This window comes from Salvelinus fontinalis, chromosome 26, assembly GCF_029448725.1.
Source record: "Salvelinus fontinalis isolate EN_2023a chromosome 26, ASM2944872v1, whole genome shotgun sequence".
Lineage (NCBI taxonomy): Eukaryota > Metazoa > Chordata > Actinopteri > Salmoniformes > Salmonidae > Salvelinus > Salvelinus fontinalis.
Genome location: NC_074690.1, coordinates 24848599 through 24867030, shown reverse-complemented (window position 1 = coordinate 24867030; position 18432 = coordinate 24848599). Strand labels below are relative to the sequence as shown.

The following is an 18432-nucleotide window of genomic DNA, read 5'->3' as shown; positions in this document are numbered from 1 at the left end:
CATTACAATGACCACAATGTCAGACTTGAATATAAGTCATGAACAATGTGGCCCATTGTAAAGCTGCGTGTAGTTGTGGGGTACAGGGCATGACAGTTGGGGAAGTAAACATATGACATGTTATGGCATCATGTTTCTATAGAACGTGGATATGATTTTCTCTTTGATGTTATTTTGAATGTCATCTTTGTATAATGTGCTTCGGTGCAATATATAGCTGTGCATTTGTATGTCAAATGTGTGTAGAGTAGCTGTTGGTGAGAGTATTTGAAAGAGATGCCACTGAACACACAGACCATCACAGTATGTCAGTAGATTCTCATTTCTGTTGTGGATGGCTTTAAAAGCCTCATTGCATGTGTGTATGTGTGCGTGTGCGCGAGTGTGTGGTGTTCAAAGTCAGATACCTGCGTGGAAAAACATAACGATTTTGGAGAAAGAGAGGGAGGTTCATGAAAAGTTCATTCTCGTTAATAAATGATTGCAGCCACGACTCAACAGTATATGGCGCCTCATGTCAATAATGTGCATGAGCAAGTTCCCCATCTTCACCCTCCAGCTCGAATGTTTACAGAATAAGAATAAGACAAGTGTCCCTGGATATCTTATTTCTCACTAAGGGTGCATTTCTTAGGCTTTCAACCTGTTAGACGGTTTAAATAATTTGAGTGTTCCTGTTTTATTATATTCATTTATTTTTGGCAAAAAAGTTTTTTAAGCCCCTCAGGTAACGTTTGACATGACATGGTGCACTTGCCACCTAAAACATAGCTGTTTGGTTTTAGGTATTTTTCTACAGTATATTGTATAAACTCTCTCCATGCACTGCTCTGCACTTCAGTCTGCATTATTCAGTGGATGTTTACCTATCTACAGTGCATTTGGAAAGTATTCAGACCCCTTTTCTACATGTTGTTACATTACAGCCTTATTCTAAAATGGATTAAATAAAATAAAAAAATCAGCAATCTTCACACAATACCCCATAATGACAAAGTGAAAACAGGGTTTTAGAATTTTTTGCAAATGTATTAAAAATAAAAAACAGAAATACCTTATTTACATAAGTATTCAGACCTTTTGCTATGATACACAAAATTGAGCTCAGATGCATCCTGTTTCCATTGATCATCCTTGTGATGTTTCTACAACTTGATTGGAGTCCACCTGTGGTAAATTCAATTGATTGGACATTATTTGGAAAGGCACACACCTGTCTATATAAGGTCCCACAGTTGACAGTGCATGTCAGAGAAAATACCAAGCCATGAGGTCGAAGGAATTGTCTGTAGAGCTCCGAGACAATATTGTGTCTAGGCACAGATCAGGGGAAGGGTACCAAAAATGTCTCCAGCATTAAAGGACCCCAAGAAGACAGAGGCCTCCATCATTCTTAAATGGAAGAAGTTTGGAACCACCAAGACTCTTCCTAAGGCTGGCCACCCAGCCAACCTGAGCAATCGGGGGAGAAGTGCCTTGGTCAGGGAGGTGACCAAGAACCCGATGGTCACTGTGACAGAGCTCCAGAGTTCCTTTGAGGAGATAGGAGAACCTTCCAGAAGGACAACCACTCCTGCAGCACTCCACCAATCAGGCCTTTATGGTAGAGTGGCAAAACGGAAGCCACTCCTCAGTAAAAAGGCACATGACAGCCCGCTTGGAGTTTGCCAAAAGGCACCTTATCGACTCTGACCATGAGAAACACGAGTCTCTTGTCTGTTGAAACCAAGATTGAACTCTTTGGCCTGAATGCCAAGCGTCACATCTGGAGGAAATCTGGCACCATCCCTAATGTGAAGAAAGGAGGTGGCAGCATCATGCTGTTGGGATGTTTTTCAGCAGCAGGGACTGGGAGAATGGTCAGGATCGAGGCAAAGATTAACAGAGTAAAGTACAGTGAGATCCTTTTTAAAAAACCTGCTCCAGAGCGCTCAGGAGCTCAGACTGGGGCTAAGTGGCTTCGGGACAAGTCTCTGACTGTCCTTGAGTGGCCCAGCTTGAGACCGGACTTGAACCTGATCGAACATCTCTGGAGAGACCTGAAAATAGCTGTGCAGCGACACTCCCCATCCAATCTGACAGAGCTTGAAAAGATCTTCAGAAAAGAATGGGAGAAACTCCCCAAATACAGCTGTGGCAAGCTTATAGCGTCATACCCAAGAAGACTCGAGGCTGTAATCGCTGCCATATGTGCTTCAACCCAGAACTGAGTAAAGGGTCTGAACACTTATGTACACTACCGTTCAAAAGTTTGGGGTCACTTAGAAATGTCCTTGTTTTTGAAAGAAAAGCGCATTTTTTACCCTTTAAAATAACATCAAATTGATCAGAAATACAGTGTAGACATTGTTAATGTTGTAAATTACTATTGTACTTGGAAATGGCAGATTTTTTTAGGCGTACAGAGGCCCATTATCAGCAACCATCACTCCTGTGTTCCAATGGCACGTTATGTTAGCTAATCCAAGTTTATAATTTTAAAAGGCTAAATGATCATTAGAAAACCCTTTTGCAATTATGTTAGCACAGCTGAAAACTGTTGTCCTGATTAAAGAAGCAATAAAACTGGCCTTCTTTAGACTAGTTCAGTATCTGGAGCATCAGCATTTGTGGGTTCGATTACAGGCTCAAAATGGCCAGAAACAAAGACCTGTCTTCTGAAACTCGTCAGCCTATTCTTGTTCTAACAAATGAAAGCTATTCCATGCGAGAAATTCCAAGAAACTGAAGATCTCGTACAACGCTGTGCACTACTCCCTTCACAGAACAGTGCAAACTGTCTCTAACCAGAATAGAAAAGGGAGTGGGAGGCCCGGTGCACGTAAATGTGATAACTGTTATTTATTTATAATAAATTAACAAAAATAAAAAATACATGTTTTTTGCTTCGTCATTATGGGGTATTGTGTGTAGATTGATGAAGAATAAAACCAATGGAATCCATTTTAGAATAAGGCTGTAACGTAACAAAATGTGGAAAAAGTCAAGGGGTCTCAATACTTTCAGAATGCACTGTACCTGCTACAGGGAATTACTATTTAAAGATGCCCATTTTAGATTCTGCCCTGAATCGTATAAGCTTTCTGAGGAAAATCTAGTCATGCCTTTTAAGCATGCAACCAAAAATGAATAGAGTTGAATAAAAAGGTTAAATACATACAAGAGTGGTGTTGACTCTGTTGGTTGGGTCTGTACTGGTTGTTGTTTGTATTGAGTGTGTGAAAGATTTATAAAACAATCACCACCAAAAATACGTACGAGAGCTCCAGGAAGTCAGTCATCTGCAGCTTGGCGCGTCGTGTCAGAATCTCCATCAAGTGGAGGCCCTCATCAGTCTGCAATGCGCTGTGGAGAGAAAAATAGAGTTCATCAATACTGGCCTTTCTCCTAAAGGTCCCCACAGAGTTGATACCTAAGCCTGTTAAGTGTGGGTGAGCGCTCCCACACATTACATTCCTGTCACACACAGAAGAGAGGAATGGGGACATGAGTGGGGAGACAGGCACGGAGGTCAGGGGGATGGAGGGAGGGAGGGAGGGAGGGAGGGAGGGAGGGAGGGAGGGAGGGAGGGAGGGAGGGAGGGGGAGGAGAGGAGGGAGGGGGGAAGGGAGTGAGGGAGAGAACCCTGGTCAAAAGTAATGCACTATATAGGGAACAGGGTGCAATTTGATACACAGGCCCTCTCTCAGACTACAGGCCAGACAGAGAGGTGCAGATGGGATGGTGAGGAGGTGTAATGGTGTAGCCACACCACAGTGGTTCAGTTCAGCCCTGCCTATAGCTTATAGGGTCTGAGTCCCAAATGACACCCTATTCCCTACTATACATAGTAGTAGTACACTACTTTTGACCAGGGCCATTAGGAGTACCTGCTACCAGGCTACTGTGCGTACAGTATAGCAGTACATGTCTCAGTATCCTCGATTATATTTCCTACTGTTGGTGGTGATAAGCCATACTGTTTAGAGCTATAAACCATACTGTCCTAGTGTATCACATAACAGGAGTATGGAGATTAAAGCAAGAATTCTAGAGACTTTATATATTAAGATAGCAGCAGCACAGCCCCCATCCCCAGCCCCAGTGAAGGGACATGGGCACCAGTACAGCGTGGCCTGATGGACTGTGGGTTCTGTGCCCTGGAGAAGGACTTGAACCTGAACACCATCAAATCATGATCTAATATTTACTGAATGATACGCTTGTAAGATGTTTATTATACATGCATATGATATACCACACTGGGGTATGGTCTTGATAAATTGAAATAAAATTGCAAATACTAAATAAATGAATGATAAACATTCATGCATAAATGAGTCCAGTATTGAAACTTAAAATAATCTATGGTAATAAATTAAAATATACAGTATGTCAAACAGCGCGAGTAAAATACTTTTTTGAAACATCATGGAATTACTTTCACAAAAGTGACACATACACTTTGTTAAAATGAGGAATGAGAAATGCCAATGTTTTCTTTTCAAAATGGTTCCTGGGAAATGCAGGGCACCGCCAGGTTGGATAGGGGGCAGGAGTGGAGTAATGAGAACATCTCTGTTGGCAGACACAGGGTCACAGTAGACCTCTGGTTGTCTAGCATCTAAAACACATTTCTGTCTCCATTTGTAATGGTTGGTTTTACAGCAACTTCAGCTATGCTTATTCAAAACAAAAACAAAAAGACCATCAAAAGTATAAACAGAACTGCACCAATGGAGCCAAATTGTTGCTACTGATCAAACTTACCCAATCGTCGCTGTCTGATGAAAACATCTCCAAAACAGAAACTTTTCAGGAAATGTAGAAAAATTACCATATATGAACAAACATACATTTATGAGACTTCAGAAGCTATTTTGAATACATTTCCTTGGTCCCAGAGTCATGAAATGTTCAGAGTACATTGAGGGGAGTTACTGCTTTCATTAAATGTAATGTAAAGAAATACATGCGTTTTCATCAGACAGCGACGCAATGCAACATGTTGACACCTGTAAATTCACCACAGATGACCCTGGACTAAAAAAAGACTCCTTTGTACTGTACTAAATGCAATTCCATAAAGACATACTGTAGAACATTGATTGATTAGCTGTGGTTGCCTCATTCATTGTTTATGACAGGCACTACTCACTCAGTGTCGGTGATGACATAACCGTAGTCATCATCAGTCTTCTTCGTGTCCACAGCAGCTTTGACATCTAGCTGCAGCTCCTGGACGTTCACTTTCTTCTTATGGGGCTCCTGGTAGACCACCTTGGCAGCAGGAGGCTCCATTGCCTGGATCCAGCCCTCCACGGCAGCCACCTCCTCCATGTCCGTCGAGTGGGTCGACTTCTTCTGCACCGCCACCTTGATTTGATTCGATTTATTTGACCATTTAAAAACACAATTCAACCACACATGTGGATACAATGCATTTAAAGAAATTGAGGTTAAACAAAAAAGTTGAACAACAAAAATGTATTTAGTATGTATAATCTAGAAGTAGAAACCTAAGTGTTGTTGTCCATTAGTTTACTCCAATTAGGGGAGGGATGGTAGAGTTAGGGAGGGGGGGGGGGAATATATATATTTAAAAAATGTTTTATTTATATGGGGAATTGGAAATTATGCAGATAATTACATTGATGGAAGCCACAATCGATCTGCAATATTGAAGCTGGTCTACCTCTGTACTTAGTCCCTTACTCATTGTGGTCCTCACCTCAGCCTGAGTGGTCCTACTATGTACGTTCTCCAGACCAACACCTCTCCCCTCACCCAGCCCTGCACCCACACCAGCCCAGCCTGGGGGCTCTCTCTGGGCTGGGGACTCAATCTTATCCAGGTACACCAGCAGCTTGCCAAATAAGCTGCCGGCATCTTGGGGCTGAAATAACACAGAACAATGTCATGGTGATCCCAAGTCATGGAGATCCCAAGTCATGGTGATCCCAGGCCATGGTGATCCCATGTTGATCCCAAGTCATGTTGATCCCAAGTCGTGGTTATCCCAGGTCATGGTGATCCCAAGTCATGGTGATCCCAAGTCATGGTGATCCCAGGTCATGGTGATCCCAAGTCATGGTGATACCAGGTCATGTTGATCCCAAGTCATGTTGATCCCAATCATGGTGATCCCAGGTCATGGTGATCCCAAGTCATGGTGATCCCAAGTCATGGTGATCCCAGGTCATGTTGATCCCAGGTCATGTTGATCCTAGGTCATGTTGATCCCAGGTCATGTTGATCCCAAGTCATGTTGATCCCAGGTCATGGTGATCCCAGGTCATGTTGATCCCAAGTCATGGTGATCCCAAGTCATGGTGATCCCAGGTCAAGGTGATCCCAAGTCAATGGTGATCCCAAGTCATGGTGATCCCAGGTCATGTTGATCCCAAGTCATGGTGATCCCAAGTCATGGTGATCCCAAGTCATGGTGATCTCAGAAAGAGAACAAATACGACTCAAATAATTATTGCCCCATGGCTTTTTCTCATCTTGATTATGATGAGACAAATATTTTCTAGTACTTGTGTACTGAATAAAGGAACTGTTTTGATAGAGGAGAAGAGGCGATTTGCTTCTCTCATCAAAGTCTAAGAATACATGGAGCGATAGGATACAAGTCAATAATCATAATCTGAAAGATAGGACTGCAAATTGACAGCATCAACTTTCTCAGATGAAAAATCAGTCAATACAACACTTGAAAAGCTTTTAATCAGTTTAAAAAAATCGACTTCTTCTCTAAGTTGTGTATACCAACTGGTTTACTGTCTACATTGCAGATGTAGCATCAAATTACTAAACTCCCTTTGAAAAACATCTTATCTGGATGATTGATACCCTACACACAGTATAAAATTACCGTTTGGAATGTAAGTCTTCCGTTTGACATTTTACACTCAGCTTTCAAACCATTTATCTCTTTAAGAGTCCAAATGTGGTACCTTGTCATTGGAGTCTGCTGGCTCTCTGTCTCCCTCCATTTGTCGCTCTGTCAGGAAATTACACAGAATTACTATGTTTACTGACAACAAGAATAATATTAAGCAGAAAGCACACCAACTTTGCATATCTCAAATAACATGCAGATACAGTATACTCTCCCTTTCACCGTTTTCAGCGGATTCTTTTTGCTAGTAAGTCTGACTGCATTTAAAATGAACAGAACAGCCCATCTGAAGCAGTCACCCTGAAGTTGGCATCGATAGACAAGGAGCAGATAAAGGTGTTGGAGAGAACTATAGGATAATACTACAGATGGAGGGCTCCTCCCAGTCGGTCAGGGTTGAGTACCTTGGACCACAGCCTCCTCTACTGGAGTGCTCTCCGGAGCCGTTTTCTCTGTGGTGGATGGAGGGACACTCTCCTCCTTCTCCTCCTGTTCCTCAGGCCCCTCGTTCCCTTCCTCCCCCAGGTCTCTGGGTCCTGCTCTGGACTGGGCTTGGGTATGTTCTTGATCCACTACCTGCATTTACATGTATTATTTTATCCAGAACATCTGCAGACAGTGCGCATTCAACAAGGTAGCTAGGTTAGGCAACCACATTTCACATTCATTCCAAGTAAAACCTTCCTCAAAAATCAGCTAAATCAGTGAAATGAAAGCTAGTAAGAAAAGTGGGAGCATTACAGCAAGAAGAAAAGTATCAAGATGTTATTGATTATTTTACCTGTAGGGCGTCAGTGATCAGCGTAGAGAGTTGGTCCAGGTCTGTAGGACTCAGGTCGTCCACGTCCACGTTGTGTCTGCCCACATTCTTCAGAACCTTCTGGATGAACACCTCTGTGGAGGAGAGAGGAAGAAAAGTGGGGATAAGAGGAGGAGAGAAGAGGGATTAGAGATAGGAAGGGTTAAAACTATGGGAGAGTACCTACAGTATATCAATGGTTGCATCTCAAATGGAAGTATATTCCCTATAACACACTACTATAGACCAGGGTACTATCAAAAGCAGTGCCTTATAGGGAATATAGTGCCATTTGAGACACAACCATTGACATAGGTACTCTAACCTTTCCTCTCTCTCATTCCCTCTTCTCTTCCCTCCTCTCATCCCCCTTCTCCTAATCCCTCCTGCACAGAAAGGGAAGATTCACCCATTTCAAATGTTATATCGTTTTTGTGCATCTCTGAGAGATGTTCCATCGAAAACATTTCCTGTTTTCATGTGTATCTCAGCTATTGCCGTTCAAGCAGGCAGAAATACTAAATGCATGACACCGGCAGTGACGATTAGCGTTTTGAAAGTTCTATATCTTGATTGCTGACATGCAAAACATTTTGGGACTGTATCAACAGTGGAATAATAAAACACATTTTGAGTGGATTATTCCTTTAACAACTAATAGCATGCTATACCATTATTTCCAGTGGATGCATACATGACTACTAATGGTGATCATCTGTTCACAGTGAAATAATGAGGAACAACTTGTACAGTAAAAGCATTTTTAATGAGGCACATACCATCCACTGTACTGAGAGGGTCCTTGGGAGCAGAGGGTTGGCTGGCTCCAGCTGTCTGGAGGAGTAGAGGTCTGTCCAGGTTAGGTGTTTGAGATTGAGAGGTCTCTTTAGGCCCAGTACTGTCTATACTGTTGCTGTAGGAGGGGCGTAGGCGAAGGGTGGGCAGGACCGGGCCATTGGTGGACACCCCGGTCTGAGATGGTACCTGCCCAGACAGATAGTGTCTGAGAGCAGCCACAAGGAGGTCTCCATCCCCCGCAGAAGATCTGTCCTGGTAGGGAGGCTGGAAGGACGTCAGTGGGGAGAAGTTTCCCTCTCCCTGGGACTTTGGCCAGTAGTAGTCAGAGGAGACCCCAGATGGGTAACGGTCACTCTGCAAGATAATAAATAAACACATTATAAGTGTATTATAAGGCATCATAAATGACATTATAAAGCACAATACACATACTTCATAGAAAGCGTTACCAAATCATATATAATAATAATATGTACCATTTAGCAGACCCTTTTATCCAAAGTAACTTAAAGTCCTGCATGCATAGATTTTAAGTATGGGTTGTCCCGGGAATGGAACCCACTATCCTGGTATTGCAAGTCCCGTGACCAAATAAACAAATGTGTTCGTCTTTACTTAGTGCTTCACTTAAATCCCCAGGTAATACAACAGCATCAAATGAAAGGTTAATTGATAATGTTAACAGTAAAATAAGCCTATATGATCTACTATTGAAGTACAGTATAGGGATGGGTCAACAACATTCCAAGATCCATCCATCTCCCGCACGTTCGTCTTAAACAAAAGGCAACTCCCCCTTGTTTCCCATCAACCCTATCCTTTATAAATAAAGGGGTACCCTTCCCAACCCCTCAATGCCTGGCCCTCAGCAGGGGTTTGGCCCTCTCATTCAGCTAGGCCATGTTGGTGACCCCCCTGGACAAAAATGACACAGAGCCCATCATGTGGACGTTATTAATTAAGGAACTGAACTCCTGAACCCTCGGTGGGCATTATCTCCCTCATAATAATCCAGCAGGAAACTATCCCCGTCAATCATCAACCAACAGCCATTCATTCACCAACCTTCAGAAGTGGGATAGATAATGATACAGAGTACTAAAGATGATCCACAGCTCCCGCTGTGTCAGTTTGTGTGTGTCTATGTATGTACATTAGTGTGTTTGTGAGTGTGTTTGTGTGTGTGTGTGTGTGTGTGTGTGTGTGTGTATATAGAGATGTCCATGCATGTAGAAGTAAAACATGGTCCAGCAGCTCATCGCAGGCTAAAGCAGGTGCAAGGAGGGGTCTGAAGGGGCCTGAGGATGGTCAGTGGCTCCCCTCACCTTACTGGGGCTCTTGGGTCTGGCGGGGGAGGCGGCCTGGGGAAGGAGGCCCAGACGTTGCAGGTAGTTCTGGAGGTTTCTACTGAGCTCCACCTCCACTGGCTTGATCCTCCGGTCTCCTGGGTCCATAGCCTGGGTAGAGGGCCTGGACCAGACAAGCAGAGGTAGAGAGTAAGAATGAGTGGTGTGGCTGAGTGCGACAGAGACAGCGAGAACTAGATAGAGAAAGAGAGAGACAGAAAGGGACACATGAAGACACGGAAAGAGAGAGAGAAAGAGAGAATGAGAGAACGAGAGAGAGACAGAAAGAGACACATGAAGACACAGAAACAGAGTGAGAGAGAGAGACAGATAACGTGGACTATCCAGAGATAGACTAGACCATTCAGACCTAAACCAGTGGTGGGCAGGGCAGATACTGTAGCCCATCAGTCATCCCATTGCATGTGCCCTCCTGGAGTCTGAAGCGTAAATCAATGTCCTATTGAGGTCTGCACTATATGTTTGTGTGTGTGTGTGTGTGTGTGTGTGTGTGTGTGTGTGTGTGTGTGTGTGTGTGTGTGTGTGTGTGTGTGTGTGTGTGTGTGTGTGTGTGTGTATATATGTTTGTGTGTGTGTGTGTGCATACGTACGTGCATGCCTGACTGTCTGTAGGTGTGTGTCCGTGTCACAGGAGGTTGGTGGCACCTTAATTGGGGAGGACAGGCTCCTGGTAATGGCTGGAGCGGAAATAAGTAGAATGGTATCAAATATATGGTTCCCATGTGTTTGATGCCATTCCATTTGTTCTGTTCCAGCCATTATTGTGAGCCGCCCTCCCCTCAGCAGCCACCACTGGTCCATGTGTGAATGCACATGTGTAATGGATTGTGCTGCCTGCCAAGAACAGTGACCTGGATTTGCTGCTGCTGTAGACAGGGGGGCTGGAGTCCTGTAGGCGTCTGTAGGGGATCTTCCTCAGCTTAGACAGCTCCTTGGACAGGATCTGCTGGGCGGTCTCATCCTCCCAGGTCAACCCTGGAACATAACACATTAACAGGAATAACACTTATAATGTCATACTAGAACCAGCTAATATAAATATATTGAGCATGTATTTCATTATGTGACAAACAATGGAAGGAAGAAAAGACAGGTTAGGAGAAGAGACTACCGTAAGAGGTGTCTGATAATAAATGTTATATCCTCCCAGTTCAACCCTGCACACAACACATCAAAAGGAACACTCAGAATGTATAGAATGACTAGAACAATTGAAGAGTTTCTTTCCAAAATGCTACACAGTATATCTATTTTCAGACATGTTGGTAAATTAGCTTTGTTTAAAGAACAATTCTTGGGTACATAGCATTTTGCAGAAAACACATTTTAATACACACCTAAAATCTATTAATTGAAAATCCAAAAACAGTGATATTTTACACAGACATGAAGGTACCCATAAGCAATCATTTCTGGTGAAACATTGGTGGATTTAGTGTTTTGGTAATGAACTCTTCAAGTGGTTGAACATGTACTATTTATTGCATCATATGACTAATCTCAAAGGGAAACAGAGAAAGAGGTGTTTAAAAATGTTATCCCTGGGGGATAAGGTCAAAGTTCACTAAGAAGCAGAGGAGAATGCATATGTGGCTCTCATCATGTAGACTTTAGTGCACCTACTAACGTGCTGAGAGAATATTACAGGATGAGAATGACTTAGGGTGTGTCTCAAATGGCAACCTATTCCCTATAGGGCTCTGGTCAACAGTAATGCACTATCAAGGTAATATGGTGCCATTTGGGACATATCCTAAGTCCTTCTCATCCTGTAATATTCTTTCATCATGTTAGTAGGTGTACAAGGCTAAAGGCGACATCATCAGCCACATATGTATTCCCCTCTGTTCCTTTAACTACAGCGCATTTTGGCAACAGAACTGAGGACTGGTGCCAACACCAGATGGGCTGGCGGAACCAAATGTAACCCAGAATATGGCCACGCACACTTGAACAATTTAATAGAGACATTCCACAGATGAGAGGCAGCATCCATGAAATATACAAGCAACACTAGAATGCAGGGCAAATAGCATCTGCAATGACATCATTATCACTTTGCACAGTGCATCTTACTGTTTAAAGTGAGCATTTTGGCTAGATATGCTTGGCTTGCATAAATCACATTTGCCCAAGAAGGCATGTGGGTCGTTCCACAAAAAGAGTGTAACTTTTAAGTAGAAATTGTACACCATTATTGAATGTTAAAAGCCTGTTATATTAAATGAAGTACCCTTTAAAGAGGTATTGCCCCTAAAAAAGCAACTTCTTGTTTTGAAAATGGCCTATATGGCATCCATATGAGACAGAAACATTTATTCTAGTGTCAAAATTTACTATAAAGTGTAAATAGGATAATTTTGGTCATTTGCGAGAGGATAAGAAAAAAAATGTACGTCACAGAATGAACGGTACGGTAACAGTTTTCCGTGGGTTGGGTTTATTTTAATCCTGCCCACATGCCCACACCTGGCAGCACCCAAGTAATCATCAATTCGGAGCGCAGATACACTCGACCCAATCGTAATGCTTATGGTCAATTTGGTTTGACATTTGATATCCCTTCGGGGCTAGTTAGGGACCATCAGTAAATTACACAGCTGGTACCACTAGGACAATATTTTAAAAGGTAAATAGCTCTAAATTTCAATGACTTAATTAACAACCTCAAACCAAATATAAATTATTGAAAATGTTTAAATAATAATAATCTAATCTAATAGTCAAAGTGTAAAAGCAGGTGAGCTGGTACTACTCTTTTTGGCCATTTTGCGGTATTTTGTGGTGGAAAACTGCACGGGTTGAGCATAACACATCAGCCCTGTTACGCATAGATAGACATGCTAGAAATGTTTTAGCAATGACATTTTTTTTGTGAAGCTTGCATTCAATTGCCACACCCTGTTGCACACAACAAGCTTCAATTCGTCCTGTCAAAATCGTCCACCATGTTACAGTCAACCATGTTACTTTATTTGGCACTTAATAGGGACTTACTATATTCACGAGCTGAATTAGATGAAATATATATATTTTTAAAGCACTGAATATATATATATATATCAGTAAAGTATCCCAGGGAATAAAAGTATGGATCGATATGGGCACAGTGGTCTGAAATGATCTCTCCTTTTTACATACTTAGGTATGCAAATGTGCTATCATGGCTACCAGATGAGAGCATCAAGCAATGCAGATCTCTCGGTGGTGGGTGCGTCCCATGATGCTATTGAGCGGAGCACAGAAGGTAGAGTCCATGGTTCTGGAATCCAGCCAGCCACTAGATCCACCACAGCCTGAGGAGGGAGGAGCAGCGGAACACACTGAACACATAGAACACTCGGAATCCACCATACTGCTGTCTGCTGCTACTGCTTAGCCTGCCTGCCACACACCTCTCAGAGCAGTGCCTTGCTCAGTAAAACACAGAGTACTATCAAACACAGAAAATAACTGTGCTCAATGATGGCTTTAATGGGGGCCCTGATGGCTTTCTGTGTGAGAAGAGAGCATAGGCAGTGTTTTCACAGGAGCAGACGTTATGTGGCACGGCAGCTTGATTAACGGTAACCCCCGCCAAGACATTCACACACAGCTTAGGTTTTCACAACCATCAGGCGAGACGGGTCCATAGCAATGGAACATAAAGAACAGGTCCGCTTGGTTGGGCATCTGGGGTTAACAGAGATAGAGCTGTGAGAAGGAGGGGGTCAGGGTTAGGGTATTAGACGTACAAACTATGGGGCTGATTTAACAGAAATAGTGTTGGGAAATTCCAGTTACTCCCCAAATTTCCAGCTTTTCCAGAAAATCATGACCGATCATGAGGGATAAGCAGGACATCCAGGAGTCTCCCAACCAAGATTTCTGGAAAACCTCAGTGTTAAGTTAAAGCCCCATAATGCTGTGCTCCATCAGCAGGGTTTATGTTTTTGGGATGAGGAGAAACAAGAGGCAGCTTGGTAGCTTTGAAAATATGGAGGTGTTTCTGTTTTGTTGTTTTATCCGGCCAGCACTTGGAGGGTCAGAGCAGAGGCAGTGGTGGCCGTTATGTTGAATATTCCGAGGCCATTAGTTCTTCATCCCAAATGGCACACTATTCCCTACATCGTTCACTACTTTTGAGCCCATAGGGATCTGGTCAAAAGTAGTGCACTGTGTAGGGAATAGGATGCCATTTGGGATGCACTCTAGGTTTGTGCTGCTCTGCTCATCGTGTTGCTCTGCTGTGCTCTGTTCTGGGATTGAAATGCAGATGCTCTTTGCAGTTTTGTTCCCCTAATGGTTTTTCAGACAGCAAGGATAAATAACCTATTAGCATTTTTCATTTCAGCTGGATAGGTTGATAAAATTAATCAGCACTGTGCACTATGGAATCTGAATATCATTATGTAGCTTGCCCGTCTAGAGCTGATTTCTAGAAATGTATGTGGATTTCCAGGGCTTGCTAGAGGATAAGGTATTTGATCTATATAAAACAACTATTATAATTTTTCAATTGTTCAGTAACTATTAAACATGATTACTTGATGGCTGTGTAAAATAGGATTTAACTTCAAAAGTCATGTCTTTCTCCATTTCTGCAATTTTGCTCTTCATGTGCTGTATGAACATGTCCTTACATTTTTTCTGTCTGTATACATCAATAACATACTGCTGTTGGGAGGATGGAATACACAGCATGTATGGTCTATGATACACAGGCATTGATCACCCTCTGGTGGTTATTTATGGTCATTACAGCACTCTATGCCAAGCACAGTCTGGGGTGTGAAGTTCATGGCATTCTAGCATATTCTGTAGAAAATCTGTTGTCAGTATACCTTTGTCTGTGGAATAAAAGTCAGTGGATGAATTTTAAGGTTATGCTTAAAGGTTTACGAAATGTACCTGATATGATCCACACAAAAACCCAACTACATTAGTGGTGCCAGGACAACAACCTCTCCCTCAATGTGAGCAAGACAAAGGAGCTGATCGTGGACTATAGGAAAAGGAGGGCCGAACAGGCCCCCATTAACATCAACAGGGCTGTAGTGGAGCGGGTCGAGTTTGGACCAACGAACTATCATGGTCCAAACATACCAAGACAGTCATGAAGAGGGCACGACAACACCCTTTTCTCCTCAGGAGACTAAATATTTGGCATGGGTCCCCAGATCCTCAAAAGGTTCTACAGCTGCACCATCGAGAGCATCCCGACCGGTTGCATCACCGCCTGGTGTGGCAACTGCTCGGCATCTGACAGTAAGGAGACTCCAGTCACCCAAGTTATAAAGTGTTTTCTCTGCTACCGCACGGCAAATGGTACCGGGGCGCCAAGTCTAGGACCAAAAGGCTCAGCTTCTACCCCCAAGCCATAAGACTGCTGAACATTTAATACAATCGCCACCGAACTATTTACATTGACCCCCCCCCCCTTTTTGTACACTGCTGCTACTTGCTGTTTATTATCCATGCATAGTCACTTCACCCCTACCTACATGTACAAATTACCTCAACTAACCTGTACCCCCGCACACTGACTCGGTACCGGTACCGCCTGTATATAGCCTCGTTATTGTTATTCTTATTGTGTTACTTTTTATTATTATTTTTGACTTTAGTCTATTTTGTAAATATTTTCTTAACTCTTCTTGAACTGCACTGTTGCTTAAGGGCTTGTAACTAAGCATTTCACGGTAAGGTCTACACTTGTTGTATTCGGCGCATGTGACAAATAAAGTTTGATTTGATTCGATTTTTGATTTGATTTCATATGTATATACTGTATTCTACTGTATTTTAGTCAATGCCATTTACTTTTTAGATTTTTGTGTATTGTTGTGAATTGCTAGATACTACTGCACTGTTGGCGTTAGGAACACAAGCATTTCGCTACAACCGCAATAACATCTGCTAAACATATGAATGCGACCCAAAAAATATGATTTGATTTGATCACGGGTGTATTCATTCCACCAATTCTGTTGAAAAACTTTTCCTAAACAGAAGCAAACGGAACGAAACGGGGATAGACCTACCTGAATTTGTCCAATAGAAACAAATTTCTGCAACTGTTTGTAATGACTACACCCTAGATCAGTTAGATGCAGGCAAGAGTGTGCAAGGTGGTATTGAATGTGTCACTGTCTGTCACCTTGATTACTCCAATTTGTCTCTCGAAATGTGCACCAACGTTATAAACTTTCGTTTTAAACCTATCGATGTTACATTGAGCTGGGTGATCCAACAGTCATCCAATATGCTGTAACAGAAATAAAGCCATGCTCATAAAAATAAATCTTCCTCCCTCATCTTAAACGGCACCGACCGTCACTGTATCAAAGCGTTCAAACTGCCGCTTTACCAATGTATGTTCTGGCGCTGGCCCAACCCATCGGTTTCTGGACCAATCAGACGGTCCAGAATGTGTTTGCATTCTGTGAAGGTGTCGGGGAGGTACTCAGATCCTGACTCATTGCGGAGAAGAAACAAACATCCGTGAGTGTTGTGTAGTGTTTGGCCGGAGCAAGGACTCTGGGCAGCCAGGCAACATTACATTGACATACTCTAATGACTCAGGGGTGGATGATAGTGATGGCAGCAGCAGCAGAAACTGTAGTGGTAGCGTTGGTGTACTGTACTGTACTTACCTCTGTGGGTGAGTTTCTGCAGTAGAGTCCTGAAGCGCTGAACCACAGATGGAGACACATCATACGTATACACCTCTGCTACCGGAACGGGTGTGGATTGACACCTCCCGAACATTCCATCTGGGGAAAGAACGACAAAGAGAGTCAGGAACATACTGTATAGTATGGTAATATACAGTATATGCCATTTATCCAAAGCGACCTACAGTCATGCATGCATACTTTTTAGGTATGGGTGGTCCCAGGAATTGAACCCACTACCCCATGCTCTACCTATTGAGCTACAAAGGACCACTACTAAAGTCTGCCTTTCATGTTCCCCACCCAGAGTCTACAAACAGTAATAATGTTAGGTACCAATAAAAATACTTTGATACAATTCATTATTATGAGTTGCCTTTTTTAAAAGTATTTATTTTGATAAAAGCTTCTCACCAAGAAGCACAACATTCTCCCTTCAGTACCAACCTTGCTAAAGCAGCGTTTGTCAGAGATTTAGATATTCTTCAATGGGAGATAATGCTTCTCACTTTAGAGGGGATGCTATCAGCATGATGATAAGCACCAGCTCATCAATAGAGAGACGTTATCAGTGAAGGTTCATCTAGCCTTCTCTCCATATCAGCGGGCCTGGGCCCAGTTGCATAAAACATCTTAAATGTTTCCCTTAAGGAATCATTTCCCCTTACCTAAGGGAATTGTTTAAGGAATGTTGCATAGAGCCCCTCAAATATTTCCTTATGTAAGGAAATCATACTTAAGTGGTTTTACGGTAGTTTGAAGGCATGTATGGCAGAAAGAGTAACTGGTTACCATGGAGACGGCCTGATTCACTGACTAAAAGTCTCCATCAAAAAGATCTCGCTTTAGTTTTATGAGATAGCAAAATAGAACAGGATAAACAGGATGAACAAATTGCTTCAGAAGATAAACAACTATGTTTTTGTAGTTACTTTTTCTCAACTTGTTTTATTACTTTCTAGTATGTCAAGCTAGTTTACAGAGTAGCCATCGCTAACTAGCCAGCTAGCTTTGTAGCCATGGATTGTGCACCTTCCATTGTTAAAGTTAAGGAAACCAAGGGAAAAGATAAGGGGAAAATTAACTTAAGTTGTTTTATGCAACTGGGCCCCTGAGCTCTACTGTGACCAATGGGCTCTGGGGTGATGCACTCTGTGGAACAAATACAGCAGGATTCATATTTCAACAACCCACTATCTAGACAAGATTAGAAAGCCAACACTTATTGGTGTGTATACATCCCAATAGGCACCCTATTCCCTATATACAGTATTGTGCACTACTTTTGACCAAAGCCCTATGGCTGCCATTTGGGACGCAGACTTTGTCATAATACTGCACAATAGCATAATGTGAGACAGTAGAGTAACACTGCATTGCAAAATCTTTGAATTCTTCATTGTTTTTAGCTCACAAATATCACTTCCATCGTTGAGTGAGATCCAATTCAAATGGTGCAATGCAGACATGTTGGAAATGGTCCATGTTGGTAAGGGACTGGATGCTTTTTTGTTGTTGTGATTTTTTTAAAGCAATTTAGTCCAGGGGAGGTTCATGTAATTTGTAATCGATTAAATATCAGTATTTGATCAGTCCCTCTTTGTGCTTGGCTTATCCAGAATGTGGGCGTGTAGCGTATCTGGCTAATCAAATAGCGCTTGTAGTGATGAAATGGGAAGCTAGCCTGCAACAAGAACGGATGTGGGTAGGCCAGGTCTACATAAGGGCGCAAATTTTTTTAAATCACAAAAGCTCTGACGAAGGCCGTGAGGCCGATACGTAAGCTTATTAAATATCAGTGATACTATCAAGAGTAGTGTGCGGTTTCCTTTTTCCTTCAACAAGAACATTGGTAGAAATGCCACATTCAAAACAACTGGGAATTAGGAAATCTCCTTATTCTGACTTCAGTGCGTTCAAGATAACTGG

General features: G+C 42.5%; 1 protein-coding gene across 1 annotated transcript in view; it reads right to left on the bottom strand.

Annotated features, from left to right (window-relative positions):
• LOC129823986 (receptor-type tyrosine-protein phosphatase N2-like) overlaps window positions 1-18432 on the bottom strand; it is a 191577-nt gene that overhangs the window by 141206 nt on the left and 31939 nt on the right. The window contains exons 3-12 of the mRNA XM_055883207.1: window positions 16483-16602; window positions 10699-10822; window positions 9806-9950; window positions 8462-8834; window positions 7665-7777; window positions 7288-7459; window positions 6939-6985; window positions 5711-5875; window positions 5138-5355; window positions 3259-3345 (exon numbers count right to left, since the gene is read on the bottom strand). Coding sequence (XP_055739182.1) covers window positions 3259-3345; window positions 5138-5355; window positions 5711-5875; window positions 6939-6985; window positions 7288-7459; window positions 7665-7777; window positions 8462-8834; window positions 9806-9950; window positions 10699-10822; window positions 16483-16602 — 1564 coding nt within the window. The remainder of the gene's footprint in view (window positions 1-3258; window positions 3346-5137; window positions 5356-5710; window positions 5876-6938; window positions 6986-7287; window positions 7460-7664; window positions 7778-8461; window positions 8835-9805; window positions 9951-10698; window positions 10823-16482; window positions 16603-18432) is intronic.